This window comes from Trichechus manatus, unplaced genomic scaffold (assembly GCF_000243295.1).
Source record: "Trichechus manatus latirostris isolate Lorelei unplaced genomic scaffold, TriManLat1.0 scaffold00014, whole genome shotgun sequence".
NCBI classification, from domain to species: Eukaryota; Metazoa; Chordata; class Mammalia; order Sirenia; family Trichechidae; genus Trichechus; species Trichechus manatus.
The window spans coordinates 9918503-9932739 of NW_004443950.1; the positions used below are offsets into that span (position 1 = coordinate 9918503).

At 47.8% G+C, this 14237-nt stretch overlaps 3 protein-coding genes across 17 annotated transcripts in view; 1 reads left to right on the forward strand and 2 right to left on the reverse strand.

The window, feature by feature from the left end:
* CNOT1 (CCR4-NOT transcription complex subunit 1) overlaps window positions 1–4595 on the forward strand; it is a 109116-nt gene extending 104521 nt beyond the window's left edge. For 10 of the 11 annotated variants that reach the window (XM_004371527.2, XM_004371528.2, XM_023726859.1 and 7 more), the window contains 4 exons: window positions 851–1031; window positions 2411–2543; window positions 3922–4056; window positions 4238–4581. In XM_004371527.2, the coding sequence (XP_004371584.1) occupies window positions 851–1031; window positions 2411–2543; window positions 3922–4056; window positions 4238–4316 (528 nt within the window). In that variant the 3' untranslated portion in view covers window positions 4317–4581. Of the gene's footprint in view, window positions 1–850; window positions 1032–2410; window positions 2544–3921; window positions 4057–4237 lie in introns of all 11 variants that reach the window. The other variant, XM_023726866.1, reaches the window with a different exon arrangement.
* A 1674-nt stretch (window positions 4596–6269) lies between these two features.
* On the reverse strand, window positions 6270–9647 carry SETD6 (SET domain containing 6, protein lysine methyltransferase). The gene is made up of 9 exons (XM_004371529.2): window positions 9621–9647; window positions 9268–9363; window positions 9045–9189; window positions 8825–8966; window positions 8509–8703; window positions 8147–8267; window positions 7133–7313; window positions 6769–6911; window positions 6270–6606 (listed from the first exon to the last, which is right to left on the reverse strand). Exons 1-9 carry the CDS (start codon window positions 9645–9647, stop codon window positions 6301–6303), a joined length of 1356 nt encoding a protein of 451 aa, XP_004371586.1. The 3' UTR covers window positions 6270–6300.
* A 2983-nt stretch (window positions 9648–12630) lies between these two features.
* Window positions 12631–14237, reverse strand: part of NDRG4 (NDRG family member 4) — a 32030-nt gene continuing 30423 nt past the window's right edge. For 3 of the 5 annotated variants that reach the window (XM_004371532.3, XM_023726760.1, XM_004371531.1), the window contains one exon: window positions 12711–12865. In XM_004371532.3, the coding sequence (XP_004371589.1) occupies window positions 12711–12865 (155 nt within the window). Of the gene's footprint in view, window positions 12866–13681; window positions 13721–14237 lie in introns of all 5 variants that reach the window. The other 2 variants (XM_004371533.2, XM_004371530.1) reach the window with 2 other exon arrangements.

Below are 14237 nucleotides of genomic sequence, written 5' to 3' on the forward strand. Positions count from 1 at the left end.
ATGCCCACAAAATATTTCTCAAAATCCGTATTACCAACCGGAAAGTCACAGTCCATGACTCAGCTTCCATTAATGAAAACACATGGCATTAAAAAAAAAAAAGCAGAAAATAATAGGGTCTTGAAAGGTTTAGTATATCTTGAACTAAATTTTTCAGCTGTGTTTTCCACAGAAAGCTCTTGGTGTGTGAATTATACAATCCTGTGTGTGGCCCAGTTGTGAGTTAGTCTTTTCAAACCCTAGTTGCCAAGCTTTGATTTAAAGATTTTAAATCATCCCGTCAGCTCTAATGGTTGGATGGGATTAAATGGACTATAAACTTTACTGGTTCAGTTTATCAGAAACAATGCTGTAGTCTGGAAGAGGCATCCAGGGTATGGACTGTCTGATTTTCTCTTAAGAATAAACCACTGACAGTCGTTGCCTGTCTCTACCCCAAGGTTTTTCTAAATATAAGTGGATTCTGATTTAATTTGCTGTATGGAATGACTTGAAGTTGTTCAGTCTTCCCATACCATGCCACTACAACTTTCTCCCTCTCCAAGTCTTTAAAAATTGGGATTGTGCCATATGTTGAGCTTACAAAGACTACAGTAGAGCTGTGGCATGAGCACAGTGATGGTACCTATTAAAGCTTTGGCTTCCTGAGGAAAATCCTGTTTCTGTTGCAGGTGTAACCACCCTTAGGCTATTAACCACACAAATTCAGTTTCTAAAATTTAAATCACAAAGAATGTTGAGAACAGTTCAGCCTTTCCATGAAGATACAAGAAGGGTTTCAAAATACTACGATGGAATCAATCCTCTGTGGGAGTCAGTAAATCAGAAGTTTTCTGCTTTGCTTATTTAGGTGTCCAGTGAGCCTGGCAATCGCTACAACCTCCAGCTCATCAACGCACTGGTGCTCTATGTAGGGACTCAGGCCATTGCACACATTCACAACAAGGGCAGTACGCCTTCTATGAGCACGATCACCCACTCAGCACACATGGATATCTTCCAGAACCTGGCTGTGGACTTGGACACTGAAGGTGAGTGAAGCCTGACAATTCTCAGAGTCGAGATGTGTACTTTTAGCCACAATCTGAGTTATCACAAAAACAGAAAATGTTTTAAGCACAACGGGGAAAGACTCCTGGTATAGTATAGGTCTGGCTGGTGGTTATATCTTTAGTTGGATGTTAGTCTGCTCAATGCAGAAAACACAGAACAGCATAAAGGAAAGAATTGTCCAGAATCCTACCCCATCAGTTAATATTTTGGTGTGTGATTGTATTTTTTTAGTGTGAAAATAAACACGGTTCTTTTACTAATCTCTCTTTAAACATAGGCTCATGTTACATGCTTTTGTCAGCCTGCCTTTTCCAGTTTTGGTACCTTCTTTCCAGGCAACATGTTAAATGTTGGGTTCATAAAGATTAATGAATGGGACTGTCTCAACTTGGTCTGCAAAAAATTCACAGTATTACTTCTGTTGTAGGTTGCCTGGCTGAGCTACATTTCTTTTGGTGCTCTATATTCATTCTTATATCGTCTTCCTTTTAGCACAGATAAACTTCAGAAAGACAGCTAGTTTTGCCATGGATTCTTGAGAGGCTGATTAATCTTAAGTATATATACTGTGTCCTATTTGTAGATGGGATTTGAGACATCTTAATATCAAGATTGAGATACCACTAAGAGCCCAGAAATAAAAGGCAGGCAGCCTTTAGGGGGGAAGTGTTGTTAAGACCCACTGTGATACCCTCAGAGACATGAATAATGTCAAGCAAAGGCAGGCAACCAAGCATAGTTAATATTTATTCCAATATAGTTTAGCCTAACAGTTCTCAAGGTGTGGTCTGGGACCCTTGGAGATATCCACAAGGCCCTTTTAGGAAAGCTGTGAGGTAAAAACTGTTTTCATGATAGTAAAACAACGTATTTGCCTTTTTCGCTGCCATGCTATGACAGGTATTACAGTGGAGTTTTCCAGAGGGTACATGAAATGTGGTACTGCAGCAGAGTGACTGAATGCAGAAACAGAAATGAGAATATAGCTGTATTCTATTAAGTTAGACATTGAAGGAGTTCTGCAAAATGTAAAACGATGTTACTCATCACTAAAAAAAATATTTTTTTATTAACATGTTTTTTAGATTAACATAGTGGGTTTATTCTTTTTTTTTTAAATGAACTCTTTGAAATCTTAAAAATAATTCTAATGTGGAAAATACAGAAATAAAACCCATAGAGACAAAAGTTCTTTGCGGTCCTGAAACCAAAAATTTGAGAATCTCTGTTTTAGACCAAAGAAAAATTCCTTTGAAAGCCCATATAGAAAGCCAAACCCTAGCCAGTTAGAACTGTTTGTTTCTATGTTGGCCTCTCAGAGCGAGGCCTCACTCAACTGCATTTTCTTCATTTCTAGGTCGGTATCTCTTCTTGAATGCAATTGCAAATCAACTACGGTACCCAAACAGCCACACACATTACTTCAGTTGCACCATGCTGTACCTTTTTGCAGAGGCCAACACTGAAGCTATCCAAGAACAGATCACAAGGTAAGAGAGAAACTTGTTTTTCAAGTGCTTCTTAAACGGTATCCTCCGCCCCCATTACGAATTCTCTGATTTTTTCCATGCATTCAGTGTTCACTGAGCGTCTTTTTGTCTAGTAATGTTAGGTGTGCAGTATAGTTGTGAATAAAATAAACATGGTTTCTGCCCTCCTAATGCTTAGTCAGAGCCCTGGTGGCATAGTGGTTAAGAGCTACAGCAAGCTACAGCTGCTAACCAAAAGGTCGGCAGTTCAAATCCACCAGCTGCTCCTTGGAAACCACATGGGGCATTTCTACCGTCCTGTAGGGTCGCCACGAGTTGTAATCGACTCAACGGCAGCCAGGTTTTCCAAGTAATGCTTAGTATGATACTGGAACAGAAAAATCACAGAGAATTACAAATCATGATCATTGCTGGAATCAAAAGTTTACAGTAAAAGGCACCGTATTTTGATTGAGGGCATCACTCAAAGGTGGTGGTGGTGGTGGTGGCGTTTAATTTAACCAGGGTCTCGAATTATGCAGGCTTTTTAAAAGACTATGTTAAGGATTAAGGAGCTTGGACTTTTCCTCATTGCCACTGGGTTAAAGGTTGTTAAGCAGGAGGAGGATCATACTTGTTTTAGCAACAGCAGTTAGGAATCTATTTCAGATTGATTTTACAGCACTGGAGATGAGACAGTGGGTAGACTGTAGTGAGAGAGGTTACATATACTTTAAATATTGAGAACATAATTTTACATGTGCAGTCACCTCATACTAGTACCTGTGGCACTAAGTATGATATTCCTTAGATTTACATACCAAAGTTTAATTAGTTATGTTTAGATGCTAATGTCCTACCGTTGTGTATATAAAGCTGCAGTGAACTTCCTTGTACTTACTTCTTCATTCATGTGTTTCATTATTTTCTTAGGGTAAATTTTGAAGTACAGTTGGTAGGTCAAACAGTATGAATACTGCCAGTTTTCATAGGCACTAGTAGTGTTTGAATTCTTTGTTTCCTATTTCCTCACTTATGCTGGGTATTCATTCTTTTAAGTGATTACTTTCTATTTGTGCTGTTCATGTGCTTTGTGGGCTTTTTTCTCTCCATCTCATTCTCAGCCACTCTGAGAGACAGATACTATTATCCTTACTTTGTTAGTAGTCTTCTAGGGTTCCGTTTAAGTGAAAAGCCAGGATTTAAACACAGGTGTTCTAATTCCAGAATCCATCTACATTAACCATGCTGTGTATAAAAATTAATTCACTCTCTTTAGTAAAAGCCAACAACTTGTGCATGTGGTTTAATAATCAGGGATGAGTTCGAAAAAAGGTAGTAGAGTTGTCGTGAATTTGTATGTTTCTCTGTGCATTAACTCTTTTTTCTCCTTCTCCAGGGTTCTCTTGGAACGGTTGATTGTAAATAGGCCACATCCTTGGGGTCTTCTCATTACTTTCATTGAGCTGATTAAAAATCCAGCATTTAAGTTCTGGAACCACGAGTTTGTACACTGTGCCCCAGAAATTGAAAAGTGAGTGAAAAGTTAATTATGTAGGAATGGGACAGGAAAATGAGACTCATTTGATGTCTCCAGCTTGGGTTGGTGATTAAGGCAATTGTAGTTAAAGCAAATGAGAAGCTGTATGTGTAGTAGGTATTGCTAGGTCTGAACTTTTCTCACAAATAAGATTTTAACTGTCACCATTCTTCAGGTTATTCCAGTCGGTCGCACAGTGCTGTATGGGACAGAAGCAAGCTCAGCAAGTAATGGAAGGGACAGGTGCCAGTTAGATGGAACTGCATCTCTGTTGTAAGCTTATCAGCCGGGAGGGCCCATCGCACGAAGTTGATAAACTGACGGAAGAATCCTTCTGGCTCCTCCTGACTTTTCCTAGCCCTCTGGTTCCCGGGTATCTGCCCCCACTACTGTCGGGGTCAGCCTGCTGTCTATGTGGGCACGTTCCAAAGTTCAAATGCATTTTTTTGACTCTTGGCCAAAATTTAGAAGATGCTGTGAATATCATTTTGAACTTGTGTAAATATATGAAAGAGAAAACCTTTGTCTGGAAATTCTTGGGTTTGTGCAAAATGTGTCCAGGGCAAGTGGATAAACTGATACCTACCCAACGTATAAAAGAGGCAGCTACTGATGCCGTGCACTTGTCTGGGGACATAGCTCCATGTCTGCGGACATTTCTGGTATCCCAAAGAATAGCGAAAAGCCAGTTTAAATATTATGTAACTTATTTTTTTAATGTGGACAGGGGACCTTGAATTGAAGATCAAGTTGTTAGATAAATGTGGACATGCAGCAGTTTGGTACGCCAGGGAATGTGGTAAGGGGCTCAAGATTGAGGTCCTGTGGTATTTTTTTTTTTTGTCTTGCCTCTTCCCCAGCCCCAATCCGAAGCTGACTCTGCAGGGAGAGCAACAGTTGTACCAGCTTCTCATCTTTCCTGGAGAGGATACCCCTTGGGCCTGTGAAACAGTCAGTTCTTTTTATACAGGGAAATCAGACCAGGCCTAAAGCTCTTTGTCTTTCCTGATACTTGTAAATTATGGGGAAAAGAAAGGGAACCAAACCTTATGAACGGCCTTTCCCCGTTAGCACTGAATGGCCATATGAGTTTAACAACAAAAAAGTAAAAAGGACCAGTACAGCCCCTTTTGTAAGGATTCTGAATGTTTTGTAAATGTATTGGTCCATGTGTTGTATTTTGTAGCCTTTCTAGCTCCTGGGCTTTAGCTCCCCCACGTCTTGTAGGTGTGTGCACACTGTAAACATCGAAGTCACGTCGCGCATGCGCGTCCACTGTGCCTTTCTCAGTAGCAGCAGCCATTGCTGGTGGCGAGGAAGAAGGTGGAGGGTGACTTTTTGCTGAATGAACTGATCACTCTCTCCCACTGATCTGGCATGCTAAACAAGCAAGGAAAATGCTTTTTGTATAGTGTTTTTCTTCTGTTTCCTTTTCAACAGTGAAATTGTTGGAGCAGGTCTCTGGTTAAACTGAACTACACATTTTACAAAAAATCCATTTTTCTTTAACGTTCTTTTACACTCATGGTCTTTGATGTAATTTTAAAAAGAAAATGAGTATATATTTAAATTTTTTCCCACTTAAAATTTACCTTACCTTTGATGATGACTGTCAAGTTTTAAGAAAGGATGAAAAAATTCAAAATTAAATAATTGAAGTCTTACATGAGTGGGGCTTGAATGTCCTTGGGGCCTTAGGGTTCATTCCCTGCAGGGTGCGTTGTACCATCTGGAGCAAACCTCAGACTGCAGGTTAGATAATTGAGGGTGGGATTAAAGTGACGGCCATCACTGAGTGCTCTTTCTGTACCAGTTTTATAGTTTGCTGAGTCCTTTAACAGGAAGTGAAGAGTCTTTAAAAAAATAAAGTGAAGTAACTCACTCAAAGTAGACCCAGATTTGAACCAGCTGTATCTGCCTCCAAAGTCCATGTTATGAAATGCTAGAATATAATGAGAAGGCCTGTTACTACCCCATTTTTGCTGGCTTTGGGTAAACAAAATTTTTGGTTGTTTTATTCTGTTTTACCAATTAGCAGTGATTCCTAAGTCTCCTGTCCCTAGTCCTTAAACACGTCACCCTTACTCGGAGTGAATCCCAGCCAGAATAACCCCTTTTGCTAGTTTTCCTTTTGATATTTAAATAAGAATAGCAAGATCCAAATTTTCCTTCATTTCAAGCATCAGCTTACAATAAAGTTGTTCTCATCTCTGTTCCTTTAGGCAACAGGGCAGCCTGCTAACTTGTCAGTTCCAACAAGTTATGTAAGATCATCTTCTGACCATAGCGAACCTGTAAGGCCTGCTGTTCCCTCCAGCTGAGTTTGGCATATGCCTCCTTATTACTGAGTAAATCTTCCTCCGTTTTTAAGTCTGTGGCATAGGTTTGCAGGGTCAACAAGACACTGTCCCGAAGAAGCTGTCTCCATGATGCTCTGAGCTTGGGGATATCTGTGATTGTCAGGCTGTCCTCTTCCCTGTCACCGTCTTCCCAGCCATCCTGGTCTTTAAACTCTCTGAACTCCTCGGCTGGCATGCACAGTACCTAGAAGCAACCATGCGGCCCTTTATTTAAGATGCACTACTTGTGTGCTTCTGAAGATGATTTAGAGGAGGCTCCCACCTGTCTTGGCAGCATTTATTAAAAGTGTCCTCTACGTTCAGCCCACCACACACCTCCCATCTTCTCACCTTCTCAGGCCTTTACCTTGAGTGTGGTAGTCAGCTCCTCTTCAGTTATCACCTCTTCCCGCCCAATCACAAAGGCTCCCTCTTCCCCCACCATCTCCAGTTTGCATAAGAAATCCCAGCGTTCATTCAGTAGAAGCCTTTCAGCTTCAACTTTTGTTCCTGTAAATAAAAAAAGCAATAGGGTGAAAGCCAGTATAGCAAGGGCTCATTTCTCCTTTATTCTACCACCTAGTCTACCCTCCCCCCCGACCCCCCAAAGGGGAGGGGGGCAACTGCTATTAGCAGAGTTCCTGAACTTGGGAGTGTGGGAAGTAGAGTGGGATGGGTGAGTACAAAGACATCCACCAGTGTTCAAGACTGACAGTTAATCAGACACTTACCCTGTAATGCTGCTTCACGGACTGTCACCATCTGAATGTCAGCCGTGTCATCCGTGTTGCCAGGATATGGTTCAACAAAGCCGTACATATGAATCAGTTGCCAATTAGCCATTTGCCCGTAAGTGTTGAAAATCTCATGGCCTTTAGGAATGGACTGGGCGGCAACCATCCGAAGGCAGTCCTAGCGTGGAAGGGAGAAGCTGCGGCCAGGCCTTTCCCAGGCCAGCCCCAGGAAGATTCTCTCCCTCAGAAGAGCCTCCAGCAGGGGTAGTTCAGCCATAGACTGACGCTATACCAACGTCTGCCTTTAAGTCCTCTCTGACCCTGCACTGCAGAATGAAAGGGGTGAAGCTTACACAGCTCAGCCTCAATGTTTCATTAGGTGAATTGCTTGATTACTCATTTTCAGCACCTACAAAGTTGCTAGCTTTTAAGAATAATTTAAACCCAGTTCAAAGTGGGGAAAGACAATGGAAACAAGGATTAAGAAATAACAGCCCTACTTCCTAATTCTTAATTCCATAAACTTTTTTCTTGCAACTTTCTATACAGCAAATATAGTTGATTAATCACAGCCCTGGGATAGTCCTAGACCCCTGACCTATGAAAACCCCCTCAGTGAGACTCATGTTTCGGGCTGCTGTCCACAGGGGCAGTACCTACCTTGGCTCAGTGGCACTACACAGAGCAGGGAAGGGAAGAATGAAGTATGGCTGTGCAAGACAGCAACCTCCAGCTCCAAATAAAGGATGGCTGAATAGTTTGTCAGAGAGTTAACTGCCATTTTCTTTTAGGGATTCGAAATAAGTTTGTGTTCAAACATTTTTATTGGCATTATACTTAAGTAAAAAGCAAGTAGATGCAGGAAGAGCTAACTTACACCTGTTTTCAGCATGAATTGGGGAGTGAGCCTTTAGCTAATTACCAGGCTAGCATAAATGTCACATTGGTTTGAATCACAAGCCCAATCATCACTGCACATAAAAAAACAAGAACTGGGCAGGATCTACTCACTGGCGAGTATTCTAGATTGGCATTGTGATTAGCTAAGTGGTTTAGTATGTCTGCAGCAGGCACCATCAAGGGGGAATTTGGCTCCTTTTCATCATCGTCTTCCTCCAGTGGTTCCTGAAAGCTGAGAGAGAGGGAGAGAACTTGGCTAAGGCCCACTCTTGGGTGAGGGGTTCACTGTTCCTTTTCCTGTCCCTCAATGTTAGCTATGTGGACTTGATTTTCACTACGGCCCATACGGTTTTCTAGGCTGTAATTTTATGGGAGCAGATTGCCAAATCTTCCCCATCCAAGACTGGTAGATAGGTTCCAGCCACAAATAGCTCTAAAAGCAGGGTCCAGTCCTCCAAGTTCTACTCACTGACCTGTAGGCCATCACGAGAGCCACAAGCTGCTGGTAGAGTTCCAGGGAGCGAACCCGGGGGCTGAAGAGCTCCGGATGTGCTTCCATGAAGGGCAGAACGATGGTATAGTACTCCCTGCGGATGTTAGCCAAATCCTTCTCCACGGCCTCAGGCACTCCTGTGCCCTGCAGCAGTCGCCGGCGTTCCTCCTCGGGCCTGTAGTGACACCCCCATCCAGGTTCCCTTCAACACGCCCTACCAGGACCGGCGCTCGAGGACAGGGCGGCCGAAACAGGCTGCCCTGCAAGCGCTCCCTAATCTCTCCCACGGCTCTCACCAGAACATGGGGTGCTTCAGGCGGCCCAGCTCGGGCCACAGCGCGAAGTAGGGGCTCCAGGGCGAAGCCGGAGCCTGCAGCTCGTGAAGCAGCGCCAACAGCAGCGGCACCCAACCCGACTGGCTCTGCAGCGTGCCTCGTTCTGCGAGAGACGCAGGGTGAGGGCCTCGGCGCCCCGCGGTGCGTCCCGGCACCCCCGCCCGCCTGCCGGCTTGCCCACCTCGCTCCAGCAGGCCGCCGATGGAGCAAGTGTGCTGAGACAGAAGCGCAGCCCGCGGCACCGTGAACAGCAGCTCCCCAGGCTGCACGCTCTCCCGGGTCACCATGCCGTAGCCGGCCACCGTGCCCTCCCGACTCACCGCCACCTGAGTAAGGGGCCGGGCTGGTCACAGCTGGCCGCGTCCCCGCCGCCCCTCCCTCCAGCCCGCCGCCCATTCACTCACCTTAGGACTCAACTCCAGCCCCACCCGCCCGCACCAGCTCAGAAAGCCCGCCACCGGGTCCGGATCCTCGTCGCCGCCGCCCACGGGCCCCGCCACCTGGACAAGTGAGCGCAGTGACTGGGCCCCACCCAGGAAGGCCTGCTGGGGGCGGGAGGAGACGGCGGCGCGTGCGCGTGCACGCGCGCGCGCGGGGAGGCAAGGCTCTGGGTGGGGGAGGGGGCGCGCGGACAGGGGCAGGTGACCCACGGGAGGGAGCGGAGAGGGCGCGAGCGGGACGACGTCCCGGGGCGGGGTGGCGTTCGGTGGGGGGCAGCGGAGAGAAGTGGGCCCTGCATCGGCTGCCCGGGACTCACCCGCCGGCGCTTAGCCTCGGTCTCCATGGTCAGAGCGCAAAAGGCCGTTGCTGTTAGCAGATCCAAACGGGCGCTTCCGGCGGCCTGACCACGCCTCTGGGGCGGGCCAGCCGGCACTTGGAACCACGTGGTTTTAGCATCCACCCGAGAGAGCCATGAGGGTTTGCTCCCGGTGAAATAGTTCCTCTTGAAACATCCTCTTTGAATCCAGTTGCCCCCAGTTGAAGGAAGGAGCCTAGGTTAAGCGCTCGGCTGCTGAGAGGTCGACGATGGAATTCACCAGCTGTTGGTAGTCTGCTTCCGTAAAGATAAGAGTCTTGGAAACCCCATGGGCAGTTCTACTCTGTCTTAGGGAGTTGCTGAGTCTAGGTCGACCACACGGCAATGGGGTGGGGCCCCCAACTGAGTTCAGAAGACGCGTGGTCTGAGTAAAGGAAGGGGTGTCCCGGTGACGCCTCGAACCTACTGAGCCAGGTACAACCCTCTCCTTTGATGACTCTCCTAGAGCTGGGAACCTGCGAGGTGTTAAAGTCTGGGTGCTAGAACAAAATCTGGTTTTTGGACTGGAAGCCGAGGGCCTGGCGGCTGGCCTGAGGAAAGCGCACCCAGGTGGGCGTCCAAAGCCCCTTGTTAGCTCCGGTGTTCCTGCTGTTCTTACAGCAGTCTGCGTGTGGATGTTCCGGGGTGGCGCGGCGAGCGTTCCCAGATCTAGAATAGGCCCTCTTTCCCTCCACTCGCTAGTGTATCCTCCCGTTTTTCATCTTCTGCATAGCACATACTAGATATTATTTTTCTTTACTTCTCTATTAGCTGGCATCTAACGGACTCAATATTTATTATAAATGAGTGATGGACGGTGGTTAAATGTGGGCAGCTAAGTAACATGTTAAATTTAAAGAACTGGGGCAGCAAGTAGAGATTACTGGTACATCTAGGTTTTGAGGTCAAACAATGCCGAGTTCAGCTCCCAACGTGGCCTCTTATTAGGGCAAATCCCTTATCCTGAAGCTGTTTCCTCATCTGTAAAACCGAGATAATATCCATCCTGTAGAATTAATGTGAGGACTACCAAAATAATGTATGTGACAAGTGCTGGAGATGTAGAAATGGGGACAGTCCCTGGCCTCCCCCTGCACCCTCAACCCCACCTAAACCTAGGAGACACCGATCTAAACATTCTGCCTTTCTGGGCGTGGCATCACCACACTCACATTCTTCTTAGCGTCTTTATTAGTTTTTCAGCACAATTAACTCTACGTTGACAAGGATTTTTGTTTTACATTTTGTCATCTGAAAGTCTCATGACATCAGCCACCAGAATTCACAAAATTAGGCTCTTCACTTTGTACAGAGAGGAAGATAATAAACTCCATTAAAAGTTCAACTTGACCAGAGAAAGCAGACTACCTCTGATGGAAAACCACACACAGGGGGACCCAATATACATATATATATACTGTATAGATATTTATAGATATCTCATCTGAAAGAACACAGCAAAATTTAAAAAAAAAAAAAGTCCAATATTCGCAGTGCTATCTACAGTAAGAGGGATTAATTCTACCAGCTTTTCAAACAGTCACACTTGATAGTCAAAGGAAGCACGTGACTGACTAGCACTAGGAACAGACTAACACTCGCCAGGCTCTAGCACAGTCTGGTAATGGCTTAAGATTACAGAAGGGGGTGGGTGATGTGTGCAGAGGAAACACATCCATGCAGGTGTCCTCAGCCTCAGAACACCCCCCACACACCCTCCTCCACAGCCCTTCGGTTTTCATTGCTGTCTCCCCTCTTTTTGCCTATTTTGGGGTTTGAGGCAATTGATTTAAGCTCTGAGACAAATGGGTCCTGGCTGCTGAGCCAGGAAATTCTACCTGGAAAGGTGGGTGGGTCGGAAGTACCTGGCACAGTCCTGGGCTTTGGGGGCCGGAGAGGGCTAGGGTGTGTGGGAAGCCTCCCATTCCAGAACACAGCAAGCCCCAGCCCCACCCCTCCAACCAACTCAGATGGAAAAGATGAGGATTTGTGCACCCTTTCTCTCCGGATGAACTTGCTCTTCCTTAGTGATGCCTACAGGAAAGGTTAGCCCAGGTTGACCAGAAGTCTCCCTAGAAACACCACAGGCCACCTCCTGCTGACTGGTGCAAAGAAGGGGTCTGCAGCAACTCAGCCACCACTGTCTCTGGCCACTCACTGACAACATGCAAGGGTCATCCCAGCCTTTTTCCTCAGCCCCCAGTCAGGTCACTGTGGAGATGGTCGACTTCTGCCTCAGGGCCAGGATCCGGATGTGGTGGGTTGGAAGGGACAGTCTGTGGGGTTCCTCAGGGTCCTACATGTTCTGTCTTCCCTGGGCAGAGAAACTCCCTTTAAAAGCCCTGCCTACTTGGCCCTACAGCACCAGCCAGGCACAAGAGAACACCAGGCAAACAGCCGCCTGCTAGGAGCGCCCCCTTGTGGCTATTATTCAGATGATTGTCACATGTATTAAAAAACAAAAACAGATGGGCTTGGTGCAGGGGTTGGGGAAAGGGGCCTTCAAAGCTCCAAGGCTCCTTGACCCCCAGTGCTCCCCGCTACTGTCTCCTGGCTCTCATGCCAGTACCTGAGCTGGACCCCAGGCTCCTGTTGTGCCAGCATCCACCACTCTCAAAACTCCATCCTGTCTGCAAACCTGCCGGCCCAAAGGGTCATCCCACACGTTTTCTGGAATCTAGGACACTGTCTGGATCCTGGCCAGAGAAGGACTCAGACTCTTGCCTTCCTCCCTGTACCCCTGCCTTGTCTCTGTCTGTCTGTCTGTCTGTGCTCGGGCCGCTGGGGGTTGGGTGAGAGGGGTCTAATTCCAAGTGAAGTTGAGTGAGTTGGGGGTAGGGAGTAGTGAGCTCCTTAAACCATCTGACGACTGTTCAGCTGCAGCATCTAAAATAGAGCCCCTCATTTTTTTTAAACAAAAGAGAAGTAACCCCCATTTCCCCCCCTACACCCTCACAAAAATAAAGGGAAAATGAGCAGGTGCAAGGATGGGAGTGGGACGGCAGGTCGATGCAAGTGGACAGGTGGGTGTCTTCGGCGGGACCCAGGGCTTCAACAGGACACTTCCATGGTGTGGTTGACCTGGCCCAGCCCCTCGCTGCTCTCCGAGTGGGTGCAGGGCTGCGGGCGGCTGCCATCCACCGAGCTGGCACTGGTGAGGGAGGCAGTGCGAGAGCGGGCCAGGCGGGTCATGCTGGCCGAGGGCACTGTGGACAGAGACGGGACAGGCATGAAGACAAGGAGGCGGGGCCAGGCACCAGCAGGCAGGAAAAGGATACACGCAAGCAAAGCGGCCAGCGAGACCTGGTCTTCCAGTGGCACACAGAGGCCCATCCCAAGCCAGGCCTCTGGCGGCTGCTCCATCAAGCTGGAGGCATGCAGCGTTAGCAACAGTGAGGGAGCCAAAGGGGCCGGGCAGAGGCCAGCAGGACCCTCTCTCAGTCGCTGACCAGAGTCAAGGCCAGTCCAGGGTGGGAGCTGACCAGGCATCCCTAAGCTGGTGCACGGATGTGACATTTCCAACTCTGCTTCCCTCAGGAGGATGCTGTGGGGGAGGGCGGTTAGGACTTCTTCTGGAAAGAAGGAGGACAAGGTATGGTAGCCTCAACTGCCCTAAGTCAACTTATCAAGAGTTTCATCAGTGAGATCTGCAGGAAGCAAATTCTACCCTTCTGAACTCAACCAGCCATCTCTTCTGAGCTGGGCATGGCCAGGCCTGGGCCCTACCTCTGAGGATGTGGCTTCTGGTTCCAACTCCCAGAACTCTGGAAGGCACACAGCCCACAGCAATCTAGAAGCAAAAATGCTCTAAAAGCCCAGCAAATCTAGAGCCCAATGGGTCAGATCCCATGGTGGACCAGGACCTGCGGAAGAGTGGGCATCTTTGGCGCTTTTGAGTTGAGCAGGACACAAGGTTTCAAACCACAGCAAGACGCGGCCTGGCTGCAGCACTGCACAAAGGACAGGGCCGGGGGAGGCTGGGGGGGTTTCCATGCAGTGGTGGGGGTTGGGCACAGGGCTACCTGCTCCTCCACTCAGCCTTCGGTCCTTCAAGTATGCAACTAACAGAGAAGACAGAGCCAGAGAGGGGCAGGGGGTGGGGAGACACAGAACGTGGGTGAAGAGGCATTGAGACAGGCCAAAGAGATGAGACGAAAAAGGAGAGGCACCGAAAGGGCCGGGGCAGGGCCAGAGCCTCCGAGAGCCCACTCCAGCCCACCCACCAAGGCAGCGGCCCCCAGAAGGAACCATAGCATGGATAGATAATGTGTCTGGCCTGAGGGAACCCCAACAGCAGGGTGGGGGTACTCATCTGGCCCCCCTTCTCCATCCTGGGTGCTGGCACTGAGGGACCCATGTCAACAAGGTCCTTTTGGGCCCACATCCTAGTCCCAGGGCCCTCACCACTCTGCTGGGCCTTAGTGTCCCCCTGTATGGAATGGAGGAGGCCCTCTCAATGACTGGGCTGCCTGGTGGTGTTTTTCCCAGGGCCCCTGAGAACACATTCCAGAACCTGACAAGTATGACTCATTCATTCGTCCCACAAATGTCCACTGAGCGCCTCTGAGTGAGGCCCAG

Excerpts from the sequence above, each read along its gene's own strand:
- SETD6 (XM_004371529.2), bottom strand. The coding sequence starts at position 9,647 with ATGGAGACCGAGGCTAAGCGCCGGCGG. Across the intron at positions 9,190-9,267 it reads GGCTGGAGTTGAGTCCTAAG|GTGGCGGTGAGTCGGGAGGG; the intron begins GTGAGTGAATGG and ends CCCCTTACTCAG. Across the intron at positions 6,912-7,132 it reads CCGTGAAGCAGCATTACAGG|GAACAAAAGTTGAAGCTGAA; the intron begins GTAAGTGTCTGA and ends TTTTATTTACAG.